Below are 17349 nucleotides of genomic sequence, written 5' to 3'. Positions count from 1 at the left end.
AGAGTTCATCCTCAGCAAGTTTGCTGATGATACACAACTGGGAAGAGTGGCTGAAACACCACAGGGCTGTGGGGCTATCCAAGGAGATCTAGAGAGTTGGGCAGGGGGGAACCTGGCAGTGTTCAACAAGGGCAAGTTAGGAGCTGACCTTCTGGATAGGAGCTCTGCGGGGAAGGACTTAGGTGTCCTGGTGGACAGCAGGTTGGCCATGAGGCAGAACTGTGCCCTGGTGGTGGCCAAGAAGGCCAGTGGCATTCTGGGGTGTGTTAAAAAGAGTGTGGTGAGCAGGTCTAGGGAGGTGATCCTCCTTCTCCACTCTGGTAAGGCCTCACCTGGAGTGCTGTGTCCAGTTCTGTGCTCCCCAGTTCAAAAAAAACAGGGAACTTCCAGAGAAAGTCCAGTGAAAGGCCACAAAGACAATGAAGGGCCTGGAGCATCTCCTGTATGAGGAAAGGCTAAGAGCTGGGACTGTTGAGCTGGAGAAGAGGAGGCTGAGGGGGAGTTGATCAATGCTTATAAATATCTAAAGGGTGGGAGTCAAGTGGATGGGACCAGGCTTTTTTCAGTGGTGTGCATTGACAGGACAAGGGGCAGTGGTGCAAACTGGTACATGAGGTTCCATGCAAGCATGAGGAAATAACTTTATAGTAAGGATGACAGAGCACTGGAACAGGCTGCTCACAGGGATTGTGCAGTCTCCTCTGGAGATACTCATAACACATCTGGATGTGTTCCTGTGCAACCTATTCTACAGAACCTACTTTTAGCAGGGGGATTGGAGTAGATGATCCTCAGAGCTCCCTTCCAACCCTCACGATCCTGCAGGTTTTCTTAGAGCCGTTCATGTGTGTACTCCAGAACTTATTTTAAGCATCTTAACCAAGTAGCTTGGTCACTTTCTTTTGGTGGCTTGGAACTTGCCTGAAACACATTAATAAGATTCCATGCTAAATCTTCTGTCAGAAGACCTGTATGTGTGATAACCTCCATCGGTGGGATGGTGATGAAGTGGTGATAAATTACAAACAGTTTCTGCATTACAAATTTGGAGGAGGACACTTGTGTGAACTGATTTTGAGGGTAAACCTCAGTTTTCTTTCAGTTTCAACCTAGACCTAATCAATTTAAGATAAAGCCATGGAGCTTTCTACATTGCTTGAATTAGTAAATCAGTAACATTCTATTTCTGTCTTTAGCTCTGCATTTCTTTGCTACATGTGCTTTGTTTAATTATCCTATCAGTACAACCCATGAAGCTGTCCATTTCCCACAGGAAATAAATACCAGAGCATATTGCTGCAGTTTGAAGTCTGCCGTCAGATTTTATTTTCCAACAAGCAAATTATGTAATGTTGATTAAGTTGAACTGTGTACTTCCTTTCTTTGGAAGAAAAAGAATGGCATATATACGTTCATTGTGATAAGTGGAAAAAACTTTGAAACAAAGGCTTTATGGCAAAATAGTTTTCCACTGAAGGAAGTGCTGTGAGTTTTGCGGTCATAGCACTGACGTTCTTTGGGAAAGAATAGAAAACACTGCAGAATAACTAACTGTTAAAAACGAATCTGTTTTGTTAAATTATTGAAAAGATTCAGATCTATCTTTTTTTTTAAATTAATTTAGCATGACTCTCTTGCCAGTATGTCCAAATACCAAATATTGTCTCAAAACCTTTCATATTAGTTCTCCAGAAACAAAGCCGTGCTTCTGTATGCATCACAGATTACAGCAAATCATGTTAGTAATTACATAATCTGTTCCCTTTTCTATGTGCCGATAAACATGAGCAGGAAAGAAATACCAAAGGTTGATGATCTTGAGTGTCTTGGCACAACCTGCTAGAAACTAAAGGAGTATACAGTGCCTGAGTCTTTACAGGTAGCCCGTATACACATTTGAACTGTTTTGCTTTAATAATAAATTTGATGTTAGGTAAAATAACTCTCAGAAACTTGGTAACATACAAGGAAGTGTTAGGGGGCTGCATGTTCTCAGAGTAATGTAAAGAAGCTCATCTTCCACTAAATCTTTAAGCATTAAAACAGATATTGAGATTTTATGCTTTTTAAGTCCTGCTTGGGAAAACGATTTCGGTAAAAGCTGAAGAGTGGTTCATGGTGGCTTCCCACTTCTGGAAGGGAAGGCACTTGAATGTCTGAATTGAAAAGCACAGATGTCAGATTCAGTGTGTCCGTGATGGTGATCTCTACATTATTCTCTGAAACACGTAACTCTGTGCTGTGTTTTGTTTTTCTTTCAGTGGACTTTGTTCTTGGGTCTTGTTTGTTAGATAGTGTATCAGAATCAAACCTTTCTGCTCAGTAGTAAACCTGACAAAACCTACAGTCTGCTAGAGTGAATAGAGAGACAATGTAGTGGGTGGTGAAGGGTTTTCCTGCAGTCCCTGTCATGTGGGATACTGGGCTGGGTGAATCTTGTCTTAGACTGAATTGGGAATTACAGGGGCCAGCTTTGAGCTGTGTTTGCTCAGCTAACCATATTTGTTGGAGAACCTGCACTCGTGGGTAGAATGCAGAGTGCACAAAACAAACCAAATCTCCAATCTGCTAATGCTTCTCCTTTGATGACTGCTGTCCTGGATAGGAGCTGGTAATTTGTTAGTTATGAGCACTATTTTGTGTGAGAAAGATAGCAGCATTTCACATTTTTTGAAAAGGGTCTTTACAGTTTAAGATATAAAGCACACACCAAGGAGAATACTTTAGACATTTAGGTTCTGTCAATGCCAATTAATTGTACCATTGTGTTTCAGAGTTTGCAACTTCTTGAGCTTGTTTATGTTTCTCCTCACTTTTTGTATGGCTTGCATGCGTTAGCCTTCCCACATGAACACAGAAGTACTGCCACTGAGGGAACTATATTTAGGGGGAGTTTGGGGCCTCTTTGTGGATTTCAGAGGTAATGCATAAACAGAATGTGTCCGGTCCATCATAAAAGTCCAGGGACAAACAGCTTACTGGTAAAAAATAGACAGTGTGCATTGAACATTCCACCTACGCTTTTTTTTAATCCATTCAATTTGATATGTGAGGCTATTTTAGAAACAGTTTCAGTGTATTTTGAAATCCTTTGAATTAATGCAGCACCTGAGCTAATGGTCACACTGCAACCTTGGTGAGGAAGCAGGTCCATTAAACTTTACTCTAATCACTACTTCTGCAGTCTTTCACAGCTTCTGGAATTAGATGTGAACGATGTAACATTCATCAGTTGTGCCTCTGGCTGCTCCATATTGCAGAAATTGCTGAATACCCAAAACTGGTCAGCAGCCTTTCCCCACAAAGTGATTTTTTTTCTGCTCTGAACTCAGTAATGGACAAAGTTACTACAGTAACTATTTGAGATGTATTGCAACATGCCCTGCTTAATCAGCCAGTTGCCCAAAATAATGAATGTGGGAAGGTAATTAGGGCAGATTTTGGAATTCCATGTCTAATGAAAAATGTTAACCATAACTTTGTTTTCTTCATTTTATGATAACCAGAGGTTCTGAAACTTTTAATTGTTGTCAGTTGTAGGTCAATATAACTGTAAATTTCCAACCAGTTATTTTATTCTTCCTGGGACCAAGGATATCAAGCCTACCCTGAAACAGATCAGAATTTGGAGTTTATGTAAGATTGGGAAAAGTAAGCTGAAATGGTTGTGAAATTGTGTGAACAGTCTCACTTCTGAAAGGCTAATGGTAACTGAAATTGCATTCCATCCATACAGAGTTTAGGAATACAGAACATAAGCAATGGAGACTGTGAGTGTTAGTAGAGTATGACCTGAGTTAGGTTCCGTAACACTGATGTGAGATACATTATCTGGAGAAGTGTCAAAACTAATTAATCTCTCACTTCTGATCCTTGCTTTACAGAAGTGCAGAGGGTAAAATAGACTGAAAATAGCAAAATAAGGGTATCTGCTTCTAATATAAAAACTATGCTCTGTTGTTGCTCTAAAAGAGCAACTTCATGGTGCAGGGTGTGGGCTGGTTGTTGTTTTGAGGGCTTTTTTTTTTTTTTTTTTTTCTTGTACTGAACACCTCATGCAGAGTTTCCTAACTGCAGCTGCCCTGAGAACTTTGGAAAAAATTCTGAAATCTAAGTGAAATTTCTTCCTGCATAAAACATCTGCCTTTTAGTGAACTTGAAAGGCTCGAGTCATCTCTTCAAGTGGTGTATAGCTGTAAATGAGACCCATTCAGGAATTAATTTTGCCTCACTTGCATGTCCCTGTGTACAATGGGAATCTTACAGTCTCTCTTACCAGTTTCTGAAGGGTGGCAGTTTGTCCTGAGGTGGAAAGATTTCTTGTGTTGTCTTGTCATGCCCAGCTAGAGTGCACTGAAATTTCAAAACCGTGATGCTTCACTTAAAAGCAGATGGGGACAGGAACATTACTACCACATACCTCTTGGGGCATGCATTTCTTGATCTTTTGATGTGTTTTACTTTTGTTTTGGCGGTGTTGAAAGCAAATAGATTTACTTACGGTTGCTGGCCAGTTGAAACTTATGCTTTGGATGGGGCCTTTTCTTCAAATGATTACTTTAATGCAGTCCTGCTGACCATTCCCTCATGAAGTCTTCACATATGTATACTGCAACATTTCACATTTTTGCAAGTTGAAAAAATCTTACATATTGTATACAACATACTCAGCAATTACATTTCTGTAAAAGCATTTCTTGCATACAGTCCTTAATTACTGTAAGTGTAAAACTTTGTGATTAGTGACTGTGATGTGTCAAAGCCATTACTCTTTCTGTGATTCTGGCTGAAAATCATGCAAGTTATTGGTTTCCTAATGTATTGAACTGTGCTTCTTTCTAGCCCAGATGTCAGAGCATTTCTTCAGATGGATAACCCAAAACACCAGTCAGATCCATCTGAAGATGAAGATGAAAGGAGTAATCAGAAGGTAATAAAGCATAGATATAGATTGGTCTCCTAAATTTTAACTACTTGACAGCAATCTTAAATATATTACTTACAGAAGATTACCAGTTGGTTTTGCAATAAATCTCTCCCGTGATCTTGTAAACAGAACTGTTCTGCTGCAGGCTGTAAGATGTTTTCCTGTCTAGTATAAACTGCAGAGAGAAGTAATCCTGATCATGAGCTTTGTCTTGCTTCTTTCCCCACTTGCTGTGAGTAGAAGAGGCACAGATTGAGTTATAGTTTAGCTGTCAGTTTTTTCAGTCTCCTCGAGCGCTCTTGCTAATGATGACTGCCAAGGAGCAGAGGCAATTGAATGATTTTTTGTTTGTCTTTAAAAGAAAGAGAGATGCCATTAAGGGTTGGAACAAGATGAGCTTTAAGGTCCCTTCCAACACAAGCCATTCTGTGAAGTATAATTCTCATGAAGGAAAAAAAAAAAGTTGCGATCTTTCTTTAAGTTGCTGAATTTAACTTTAGCTCACATTTAACACTATCAAGCCTCTTCTGTCAGAAAAGCCCCTAAAGAAGTGCAGTTTAGATGGGTTGTCTGAAAGTTAATTTACAGTCTTCACAAACAGTGCTGATTGAAGAGAGTCTTTCTAGGAAGGCAGAAGTGCCATAATTAAGTTTATTTTCTCTGGTTTACTTCATGGCCTGAGGACTTCTCTTTTTATTCAGTCCTCTTACAGAATATACAAATAGGCTATTTGAATCAGCTGTGGATCACACACAATGCACCATGTTTTCTCAAAGTCTCACTTCCAAAGAATGCCAGTCTTTTGCTTTTTGTTTTTTTGAGTACTTGACAGCATGGTGAGCATACAGCAGAATTTAATTTAGATGACAGATTTCCTCCTCTTCATTTGAAAATGCTTTAAATAACATGAAAAGCTTCCATAGAAAATTAACAGTGATAACAGTGATAACAGTGATATTAACATGATAACAAATTTCAAGATAAGTGGGGCACTCGTGCTGAACCGATATGCTGTAATAGGAAATGGGTGCTGTCATAGTCACTGTAAGCAATGAAGATGTGAGACCAGGAATAAGAACCATCCCCTTCCCAATCCCTGCAGTACTGAAACTTGCATGCTGACTTTTCTAAACTGCTGAGTACTGTTGTGTGATTGGTTACTATTGGTGCAGCTGTCACGTGTGGTGTTGATGTCAGGGCATGCTCTGTTCCTGTGGGCATGCTCATTTTGTGATGCCTGCTGGCCCGTCTCTGGATAAACTGTTCTTCAAGTTTATTTTCTCTGATAAAATCCAAAAGCACAGTGAGAGTACTAGAACTGCTTTTTTGATTTGAAAACAAATTGGAGAAAGTTGCTTAGATGAAGGTGTTTCCTCCTGTCCACATAATTTAGAGATTCCATCATCAGTGTGTACTGGTGAGATCTGTGCCTTTCATGGAATTGAGTTATCCATTATTGTCAGGGTAGGAAAGATTCCTAGTGGCTTTTCTTGGTAGAGGAAACTGTTTTTGTTTTTTAAAGCACCATATCCTTAATTAATTAGACTCTTGCATAAACAGTGGAGTTCTACAGTAATGTTATTGGAATAAAAGGTAAAAAGCAGTTGCAGAAGGGTCCAAGTTCTCCATGAGGAACACTGTTTGTTGACACAACCTTAAATTTTTGTTCCTAATCTTGTCCTCTCTGTTTGGACGTAATTATTTTATTACCTTTTTTCTTCAATATGGTGTATATAGAAATGTTTTGTGAGAAGGTGTTGGTGGGCAGATACTTGAAACTTATGAAGTTCACAATCCTAGATATCTTTAAAGAGATATCAGAATATTTGATATCTTCAAAACCTATCAACAGGTGTAAAGATACAGCTTGAAGAAATGAGCATTTTGAAATTACTGCTGGTTGAAGCATAAGAAAGGTTTATTTTATTGTATTTTATTTGTTTCTTTCAACAGTTAAATTCTACCTCACCGAATATCAACTTGGGACCATCTGGAAATCCTCAGTAGGTTTTTCAATTAACTGTATACTGAAAAATTGGACTGAATATAATTGCTAATAGTATGAAGAGTGGTTTGAATATGTGGCTTTATCTTTTCTCTGCCCAGAAGGAAGCAAGGCATTTAATCCTGTGTTCAGTAAATGAACTCTGTTAAAACATTTCCCTTTTCATCTTCAGGTTTTGTTAGTCTGCTGTCCTTTCACATGAGGATTCTGTGGCGAAAAATAAACAAAAAACAAAACCCTCTCTCTTTCTGGAATGGTCCCACAGCAGTTAGGAATGTGAAACATTCTGAAAACACATTTGTTTTAATGCATGGCAAAGGAGCAGCTTAACTTGTTGGTATTACAAACTTTATCACTGCAGTTACAACTTGCTTCTCTGGTGTTTACTTCTGTAAACTGCTTTCTCAGTTCCCTGTGCTTTTTTCATCTGAGAGATGACACCTATTTTGATTTATCTTTCCTCTCAGATTTTTTTTTCTGGGCTAACAGGAAGAAGTGCTTAACAGATTGCAGTGAGAAATGAAATTGTAAGAGTGCTTCCTTTGAGGGGCAATAAACGAAGAGAGTGTCGTAACTGTTGTTTCAGAGGTGGAAAACATAATTGTTTTGCTGACAACAATACCTCTAAATTGTACTTAGGAAAAAGTGAGGTAATTAGTGGAAATTGCTGGAAGTAGTAGTGACTTGGCAAATGGAAAAACAGTGAGTTCATACAAATAACACATAGAAGAGGAAGGTGTTGGGGCCTCCCTCCTGTCATTTTAAACTGGGAAAGCAATGGATGGTAGGAAGGATGGGATGAGGAAAGAGGATGAATGATAAACTCCTTCCTTCTGTCATGTAAGCTTCAGAATCTGATTGGATGTCTGGAAATGGGAGGTAAACTTTGGGAAGAGTCATAGGGAAAAGAAGACTTAAAAATTAGAAGAATCTTGAGTCTCTGGGGGAGGGGGGGGGAAGAATAGTCTTGTTCATCCTCTGCACTTACACTTAAAATGAAATAAATTCAAATGCTTTAGCTCTGTCACTTTTTCTGGAGGAAAATGGAATTCCAAGATGAAGGGCAGCTTTGCAGAAGTCCAGTTGTTGATCAGCACGAAGAATTAAGAAAGGTGCTGACTTCACATTACGGTTGAAGGGCTACACTAGACTTCTGTACAGCTATGAAGCTTGTAATTTGTACCCAAATGACCTGTCTCCTTCCTAAATATCTTTCAGCGCTAAGCCGACGGACTTTGATTTCCTGAAAGTTATTGGGAAAGGCAGCTTTGGCAAGGTGAGCTGTCTGATTGCTGTGACTTGCTGTGGTGCAGGGGTGCTGGCTGGTGTCTCATGCGTGGCACGTAAACTCCCCTGTTGGATTCCTGTTGCTACTTGTCCATAGCCCTGCCGTTGTTATTTTCTCATGGTACTTGTTGCCTGCCTTGGTTGCTTGTTGGGATTTAAAAAAAATCAGCGTTTCCCTTTCTTGCTAAGAGCAGTAGGGATCCCCTCTTGCCCCAAGAGAGGAAGGGAGGTACCCCTGTGCTTATGCAGCTGGAGTACAAACCCTGCGTTTTCCTTTGTTCTGCCTTCTCAAGCGCCTGGTGCTATGGAGCAGTGCAAACATCACTGAAACAACTCTGAGCAGTGCTGAAAAATGACTAATATTGATGCTTTCCAAAGAGATGCATTTAGCTTTTCGTTATATCAATGTATAGACTGTACTGAACTGTAAGATCACACTATTAGTGATTGACTGTATTAAAAACAGAGAGACTATTGTGGACACATAGCATTAATGCTTTTCAGTTATGCTGAAATTAGCAAGCCATCAGTGGAATGTGAACTGCAGCCATAACATTTCTTCATTTGTTTTGAATTTCGCAGGTTCTTCTTGCAAAAAGAAAACTGGATGGGAAATATTATGCTGTCAAAGTGCTGCAGAAAAAAATTGTTCTTAACAGGAAAGAGGTATAAAGAAATGCACTTTCTCCACACGCTTTTTTCCCTTCATTACAAAATTGTGTCTGTTTACTTACTGATCGTTTACTTCCTTACAGCAAAAACATATCATGGCTGAACGTAATGTGCTTCTGAAAAATGTGAAACATCCATTTCTAGTTGGATTACATTACTCATTCCAAACAACAGAAAAGCTTTACTTTGTCCTGGATTTTGTTAACGGGGGAGAGGTATGTGGGGATTCTACTTGGATTTGTGTCTGTTTATTCTGCAGTGCTGTTATTCTGTGGGAGTAACAAAATGATCCTTTGCAATGGGCTGTGATCAGTATTCTCCCAAGTTTTGGAAATCCCATTACTTAATCTCCAGTGATGCTATTCCTGCAGACTTCCATAGCTAGACAGACCCTGTTCCTCTTCTTATCAGCAGCATTAATACAGAATTAATTTATGATTGTCAGATAGAAATACTGCCTCTTTGACAGTTGCCTAAATTTATCAGTTATTAATTAATCATATATTGACATTTTTCAGCATGTAAAATTCTTTTCCTTTTTCATCTGCATTATCTGAGGTGTTCGTATTTCAAAAGTGTGAGGAAGGAAACAAGCAAACAGACAACTGATTTTATTGCTATGATTTCTCTTGAAATCCTGGGATACTTCTGTGGCTTTGCAGATGTAATTGCTTACTGCCAAATAGCCTTATTCTCAGGATTCTTCTCCTTGGAGTGATGCTGTTGAGGATGAGGAGTCCACGAGTAACCTAAGGGAAAACTTCTAAAAGCATTAGAAAAAGTCTATAAATACTTGAATAGTGTTCTGGAGCAGCTTGCCTTTAGCTCTTGCTTTTCAGAGTACTTTGAGGAGTGCTCAAGAAACTCATGATTGAATAGCTACTAAACATGATAAGGGCATAAAAAGTTGTTTTTATCTCTTCAAAAGATACTATTGTATGCTAATTGTATGCTAATAATACCTGGACCTGTCTAGCAAATGAGTTGTGATTGAAGATCACAAAGCGTAGTGAAAAATGATTGTGTGCAAGTAACTATACAACATAAATGCTTAAAAGGGAAGCTGCTTGTACTCTAGCAGTACTGTTGTAGATAGTAGAAACTAGCACCTGGCAGAGGGCAGGAGAAGAAAGGGCAGAATTTACATTTGTTTGTTTCTGCATATCTCAGGTCTTCCTGTTATGTCACTGCATCTGAATACACTCAGGATATACATATGGTGAATAAAGCAGGGTGAGGTTCATACTGTGACCTATGTTGGTTGATATTCATAAAGACTACATGGCAGCATTCCTGATGCTCCTAGAATTGAGATTCTGACTCCCTTTGAGTGCTGGAATCTGCACTTGATGGGCCTTTCTCTGGTCTGATGCACTGTCATCTTATTAGAAGAATATGATCAAACTCCAGGTTTGCTCTACTCTGCTTCATTTGGCATTCTTCCAGGCAAGCTAAAACACAGTTCAAAACAGCTTTCAAAGATGAATTAAGAAGTTGTAAGATTTTGGTTGTTTGCTATATTTTCTTTCAAATTTTGCAGGTAGAAAACAGAATTTGTTCTTTATTAATTGAATGTATAGTACGGTTTCATGTGTGTATGATTTAATCTTTGGCAAGATTTGTGCATATGCTCAACTTGTTTAAAGTCTGAAGACTGTCTGTAGTTGAGAACATTAAGGGATGAGCAGGCTGGAACATACATCTCCCCAAGTGCTCTCAGAATAAGACACTTTTATACAGAAGTCTGAACACAAAGATACTCAGAAATGAAAGACTCCTTGTGTGGCACCTGACTGTCTGTTAGGAGACTATTTATGCACTGTTGTGCATGCCCCATCACTAGAGGGGTTTAAGGCCAGGTTGGATAGGGCCCTGTGCAACCTGATCTAGTACTTGGTCTAGCAGCTGGCAGCCCTGCCTGTGGCGGGGGGTGTTTGGATCTTGGTGATCCTTGAGGTCCCTTCCAACCCAAGCCATTCTGCAATTCTGTGATCTTGCATAATTGAATCTTGTCACCCTCAGTTAACATGGTTTTCTCTAGTTCTTTCTGACTAGTCTTCCTTTTAAGGGAATATCCTTGTTAGTAAGTTGTCTATTTATTTCTAAGCTGTGAAAGAAAAAAGGAAGTGAGTGAAGGAATGTTGTCAATTTTATTTCATTTTGCATTCTTAAAATTGTAGGCAGCTCAATAAAATTGCTGTTAAAATTATACCATATTAACTTGGTTTTGTGTATGATTTTTTTTTTTCTTATTTACTACTTTGCATATTTACAGCTGTTCTTTCATTTACAAAGAGAACGTTCCTTTCCTGAGCACAGAGCCAGATTTTATGCTGCTGAAATAGCCAGTGCACTGGGATACTTGCACTCCATAAATATTGTGTACAGGTAGGTTTCTGAAGTGTATTCTTGTCCTGTGGAAGTTCAAAATAGGACAAATTAATATATAAAAATTACTGCATGAAATGATCTCGGGAAATTTGAACAAAATGTTTTCACCAAAATGTCAAGCTTCCTTTCAGCTGAAAAATAAGTCGTTGCCTTTGAAGCTTTTGTGTTAGTGACTGCTGTTCTGAGTTCATACAAAGATTTTTGTTTTTTTTTAATAGGGATTTAAAACCAGAAAACATTCTCCTAGATTCACTAGTAAGTAAGCAATGTTTTTGTATTTTATATGTCCTCTGTCAGAATTGACACATGGATTTGTAAATGTTGATTGTGTTCTGTTTTTTAAAACTCTGTTTCTTAAACAGGGTCATGTTGTACTGACAGACTTTGGGCTTTGTAAAGAAGGGATTGCAAGTTCTGATACTACTGCAACGTTTTGTGGGACACCAGAAGTACGTTGATGACTTTGGCATCTTTTGGCTGGTAACAAATGGTTGTTGAGTGTTACTGGTTGTGTAAACGGAAAATCAAATATGTGTGTATTTATAGTTATGTGTTGTTGAGGACTTAAATTCTTTTTACGGGTTCTTCCATGAAACCAAAGACAAGTTTACTGCAGGTCTGTTCTTTGTACTACTTACTAATGTTCAGTATCTCCTACTTAGCTACCCACATTCTCATAACTCTTGTCTGTCCTCTTCCCTCTTCCCAATCCTTTTCACATACTGTTTCTTCCCATGTGTCTGACTAGAAGTAAGACAGTTGGCTTGTGTAACAGCTGTCACAGATTTGCCAATAGGAATCTATTTACTGTATCCTGCCATTAATTTTTAGAAAGTTTAGAAGCACTTTGTATCTTTGAGACATGAACAAATTTTGTGTGTGGGAGAAGCTTTGAACTTACTGACTCTATTGTCTTCTTTTTACTAAGAAAAATGGACTGGAAAACTCAGAATCTGGAAGTCTTAAAAATGTATGAGGTATTCACCTAGATGTCAAGAGCAGTGGCTTTGATATTTTGATAAAATACACTTCATATTACAGGAAAGGCCTTTGAAAGCAGTAGAGGATGGGTGAGGGATAATGTACTGAAACATTTGAACTCAAAAGGGAAAAAATAAAAGGGCAACGTGTGACAACTTATCCTAGCTATCATTAGAGTAGGAATTTAGATGGTGATCTGAGCTGAAATAGCATTTGTTGGATTGTTTTGGAAAGCACAGTGTATATAAAACAGTGATGGTTTTGGAGTTGTTGGAGGACAATCTATGAGATTTTGGAGATGTTCAAGAGCTGCCTGGATGCCTACCTGTGCGACCTGCTGTAGGGAACCTGCTTTGGCAGGGGGTTGGACTCGATGATCTCTGGAGGTCCCTTCCAACCCCTACAATTCTGTGATTCTGTGATTTTTGTCCCGTGCTCAGAAGTGTGGGCTTTGTGCTTATCGTGGATTTGCATGAACTGCAGTGTAACAGGATGCTTAATTTCAGCTCTTTAAAATACCAAGACTAAACACAGCAACTGAATATTAGTCTTTACGTGCCAAGATTTAGGTTAAAATCTTTCACGATCCTGTGAAAAGTGCAATGATATTGTCTGTGTTTCTGAACACTGAGTTGAATGACTTAGTTCCAACTCACTATGTAGAAAGTTATGAAAAATTAGGAAAGTTAGTTCAAAATGCTCCGCTGCTTTTCATGCTTTTTGTAGGGTTATCTATAGACGAATGAGGTACAGAGCACTCAAGCATATAGAAAGTTTGAGAAATGCTGACACCGTTGAACAGTGACTTACCTCCTCGTTACAAATGGTACCTGCCTTGTCCATTAACAAATAGATCTATTTTGTACATTAAATTTCAGAAGGTGGATACCAGTGAGCAATCTTGTGTTCTGAGAGAAGGCTTTAGAAACTGTGTGTGCGCTGTGCAGGGGCGACTGAGATGACAAGGATTCAGCCACAGTAATTCTATACTGCATGTCCACAACAAATAGCCTTGTACAGTGAAATGCCTTTGCTTGTACTATGGTGTTAGTGAGTTAGATTTCTTCTGAAACTATGACTAAAACCTAAAAACCTAGGTTTTATCATTGCTATCCTAATGCACTGCTTTTTTTTTTATTTCGTTTTTAGTATCTCGCACCAGAAGTTATTAAAAAGCAGCCCTATGACAACACAGTAGACTGGTGGTGCCTTGGTGCAGTTCTTTATGAAATGCTTTATGGACTGGTATGTATTTAATATAGGTGGGAAAGTGCCATTAAGGATGCTAACTTTTTGCAGAGCATTGAAGTACTCTACTTCAGTGGATGAATGATTTGTTTTAACATAGCATCTCTTTTTCTCTTTGGGATTTGGCATTGCCTCTCAATGTCTAAACTTCTGCTTTCCACTGAACTTCTGGACATCGGCTAAAGACAAACAGTGATAACTAGGGGGATGTTGAAGTAAATAGAATCAACAGCAATAGCACCCAATAAATTAAAACATGTATTTTGGCTTGGGTCTTCCAGGATTTCTCCTAGTTCTTCTGCTTCTTGATACAATATTAAAAGAAAAAAAATCTTACTGCACTAATTTGGTCATCTGTAATCACTCTAATAATAATCTGTTCTGTTACTTTTCTTTCTAGTGTTATATGCATCTGGATATTAAGTAGGGAATAGATTTCTTTTCCCACTCTCATTCTTTCCAGGCAAGCACAGTGGGAGCTTTGAATCTTGGTGGCATCTGCAGTTATGTTACCTGTGAGTGTGAGAACATGTTATGGAAAGAGAAGGTGGCAGGGAGAAGATATCAAGCATGGAGAGCTGGCTGTGTGAATGACTGAATTAGAAGTTAGCTGTGTCTTAAGATTTCTTCCTTCACTCTTAGTAGTCTGCTGCTTACAGACTTGTTTGTTGGTCCATGCATGTGAAACAAAATGCTGATGTAGCTTTGGATTAATGTGTAACATTTGGGTTTTTTAGCCTCCTTTTTACTGCCGTGACGTTGCTGAGATGTATGAGAATATTCTTCACAAGCCCCTGGTCTTGCGTCCAGGAATCAGTCTCACAGCCTGGTCCATTCTGGAGGAACTTTTGGAGAAAGATCGGCAAAGCAGACTTGGAGCAAGGGAAGATTTTGTATGTGATCTCCTAATTTATCAAGCTCTTCTTCATTTAAATAGAGACGAATAAATCTGAGTGCATCATACAAGTTTAATAGCAGGAGACAGAAAATGCATTTCCATATATCTGTCCCTGTTTGTTTTTTTTCTTTTTTCTTCTTTAAAAATATCAGTTGTGGTCATCAAGTCCTGAAAGATGTTTGGAATAGGAAGGGGGTAATTGTTGTGGGATACAATATTTTTAGCTTGGTTGGTGTCAAACCAGTCAGCAGGGAAACAATTCCCGGCATAGTAATTGCTAAGGTTAGTTAGTTAGTTAATCTAGGAAATAATCAAACGAAAAGGTGATTTTCTGGTAATATCAGTTTACCTGACTACATAAAAAGGTGTTCCTCAAACACAGAATAGAACAGTACTGTACAAGTAGCAGCTTTTTCTTTTCTTTTCCTCAGACTTAAAATCATAGTAAATGTTTTCCCAGTACAACCGTGAATTTTATTTTGTTTTACTTGCAAAAAGATGTTGCTAGGAAGCACAGACGACTTCAGAAATGTACAGTGAGGAATAATCTAGAAAGACTGTGCTTCCATCCATGGATCGTGAGTCTTCTGATTGCAGCCTTAATGTTAGGTAGTGTGTTGACCTCATCGTAGAACGGCTTAGGTTCAGAGGGACATTAAAGACCATCCAGTTCCAATGGCATGGGCAGGGTTGCCAGCCACTGGATCGGGCTGCCCAGGGCTCCATCCAGCCTGCTCTTGAGCACCTCAAGAGATGAGCATCCGTAAGTTGCCTGGGCAACCTGTTCCGGCACCTCATTGCTCGCTGAGTAAAAGTTTCCTGCTAACATCCAACCTAAATCTCCTCTCTTTTATTTCAAAGCCATTTCTTTTTGCCAGCTACAGCTTTTATTGAAAAATAAACTGTAAATGCAGAACTTGACCTCCTTAGGTTTTGTTTGTGCATTTACTGTGATGCATGGGATGGATTTCTGAAACATCTGTGATTTCTATTCTTTACTGCAGCTTGAAATTCAAAAGCACCCATTCTTTGAATCTCTCAGCTGGACTGACCTACTACAGAAGAAGATTCCACCACCATTTAATCCTAACGTGGTAGGTGCTGTTTTAGTTCCTAGCTGCCAAATTTGTGCCTGTGCAGGCTCCTCTATTTGGAAAGAATACGCGTGTATCAGAGTGGATGGGAACCTCCTAGTGCTGACTGCGCTTTGGAGCAGTGACATTTCTGAGCAGTGATGCTGTCTTTTTGACTAAAAACTCACTTTGACACATCACTGTTTCCTCTGCTTTTTTTCCCATCAAAGATCTCACATTTTTTTATGGTGTCTGAAGACCAAAGAATTTACAGCCTCTTTTAAATAAGCCTCTTTCAAATTACGAAGACTATTTTTATAAGCCTTAGTTGCAGCCCTACTCCTGTTCATCTTCCTAGTGGTTTACATCTGTTTGATGAAGAAACCTTTGCTGTCTTGTTTCTTCTCTCTGTAACTGAATGTTACTGCGCTTTAGTTTTTAGGTCCCTTACTGCAGATGTGACTTTATAGTAACTACTGTTGATGCTGGAATGTAACAGTTTTATATTATTGATGGAAAAGGGAGAAAGATAACTGTATGTAGTTATACAGTTTTTATTTCTTTTTTTTTTTTCTCTAACAGTCAATTAAGAAAGAAAATATTTCTTACTATTTCTTATGTTTATTGTGTCATAAATGTTGTGTAGCTCTTGGTCTGATCCCTGGCCCAGAAAAAAACAAGCAAGCTTCTAATAAATGCTTTCAGGGATGCTGTGGTGGGTTTCCTTAGGCTTTATATACTTAAATAGGAAAGAATAGTACAATTTAAAAAATACAGAATTAATGTGAGAAATGATAGATCTTCTGTTTTCTAGGTTGGCCCGGATGATATTGGGAATTTCGATGCGGTGTTTACAGAAGAAATGGTCCCATATTCAGTTTGCATCTCTTCTGATTACAGCATTGTTAATGCCAGTGTCCTAGAGGCAGATGATGCGTTTGTTGGGTTTTCTTACGCGCCACCTTCTGAAGATATGTTTTCCTAGGAAGTTAGAAGCCAACACTGTTCTGGGAGTCTTGGGATGAACTGAGACATTAAGAACACATTCCAAATTAGTGTAACTAGTGCCTCATTTTGTATATAGATTTGTAACCTATGAAGAAACGTTCTCTGCTGTATAGAAGGAATTTGGGCATTTTTGGATGGCTTTCTTTGGGATTTGAACTGTTTATTCCTGCTGCAGAAAATATTTTTTAAAGAACGTTAAGTAACATTCTCTACATTAACGTATTTTTTTAAGCAAAAACACTGACTGTTCCCATCAGTCCCTTCAGGTTTACATTCGTACATATCTAAGATAATGCCGGCACAAGCAGCAGCGTATTAATGAATTTATAAATGCCTTTGTACCTATTTACAGTGACTTTGTGCTTGAATTGTAACTATGCAAATTATCTTTTGTATATCCTGGTTTAAAAAAGGTAAATGTTTTTTTCCCTGTTATATTGGTATGAACTTTGTTAACCTGTCTGCACTTAAATGAAGATTTAACTTAAGACTGAGATGCTTGGAGGATTTACGTGGAATGAAAAATCGGGTATGTAAAACTAGATTGCCACTTTTGTGTCTGCTGGAGTACCTGCGTCTCTGAACTGGATTATTTGAAGTATGCAGGATTACTCAAAGCAAGGATGGAACAAATTAGCCATTCATTTGTTAACTTCACTGATCATGAGTTCTACCTTTTTTCCTCCTTGGGATAAATGTGTCTGTATTTCAACCGCATTAAAAATATTTTTGGTTAAAACTCTGCTTTTCCAAAGATAGATATAATACGCAATAATCAGTGCTACTTTGAAAGGCTATCTTACTTTAACCTTCCTGTGGTGATGGTGAGGGGATCATGCCAAACATTTAGTACTTTTCT

General features: G+C 38.6%; 1 protein-coding gene across 7 annotated transcripts in view; it reads left to right on the top strand.

Moving 5' to 3' along the window:
* The window catches only part of LOC122171932 (serine/threonine-protein kinase Sgk3), a 55498-nt gene extending 38269 nt beyond the window's left edge, over positions 1–17229 (top strand). For all 7 annotated transcript variants that reach the window (XM_042839840.1, XM_042839839.1, XM_042839842.1 and 4 more), the window contains 12 exons: positions 4843–4930; positions 6881–6930; positions 8151–8208; positions 8802–8885; positions 8975–9106; positions 11167–11279; positions 11501–11537; positions 11645–11731; positions 13413–13508; positions 14249–14404; positions 15414–15503; positions 16297–17229. In XM_042839840.1, the coding sequence (XP_042695774.1) occupies positions 4843–4930; positions 6881–6930; positions 8151–8208; positions 8802–8885; positions 8975–9106; positions 11167–11279; positions 11501–11537; positions 11645–11731; positions 13413–13508; positions 14249–14404; positions 15414–15503; positions 16297–16467 (1162 nt within the window). In that variant the 3' untranslated portion in view covers positions 16468–17229. The remainder of the gene's footprint in view (positions 1–4842; positions 4931–6880; positions 6931–8150; positions 8209–8801; positions 8886–8974; positions 9107–11166; positions 11280–11500; positions 11538–11644; positions 11732–13412; positions 13509–14248; positions 14405–15413; positions 15504–16296) is intronic.
* The last annotated feature ends 120 nt before the right edge of the window (positions 17230–17349 follow it).

The sequence above is a fragment of the Centrocercus urophasianus genome, unplaced genomic scaffold (genome assembly GCF_019232065.1).
Source record: "Centrocercus urophasianus isolate 14NV4802_14NV808 unplaced genomic scaffold, USGS_Curo_1.0 seq_11, whole genome shotgun sequence".
NCBI classification, from domain to species: Eukaryota; Metazoa; Chordata; class Aves; order Galliformes; family Phasianidae; genus Centrocercus; species Centrocercus urophasianus.
The sequence above is the reverse complement of the archived record's forward strand: the minus strand, read 5'-3'. Positions and strand labels throughout refer to the sequence as shown.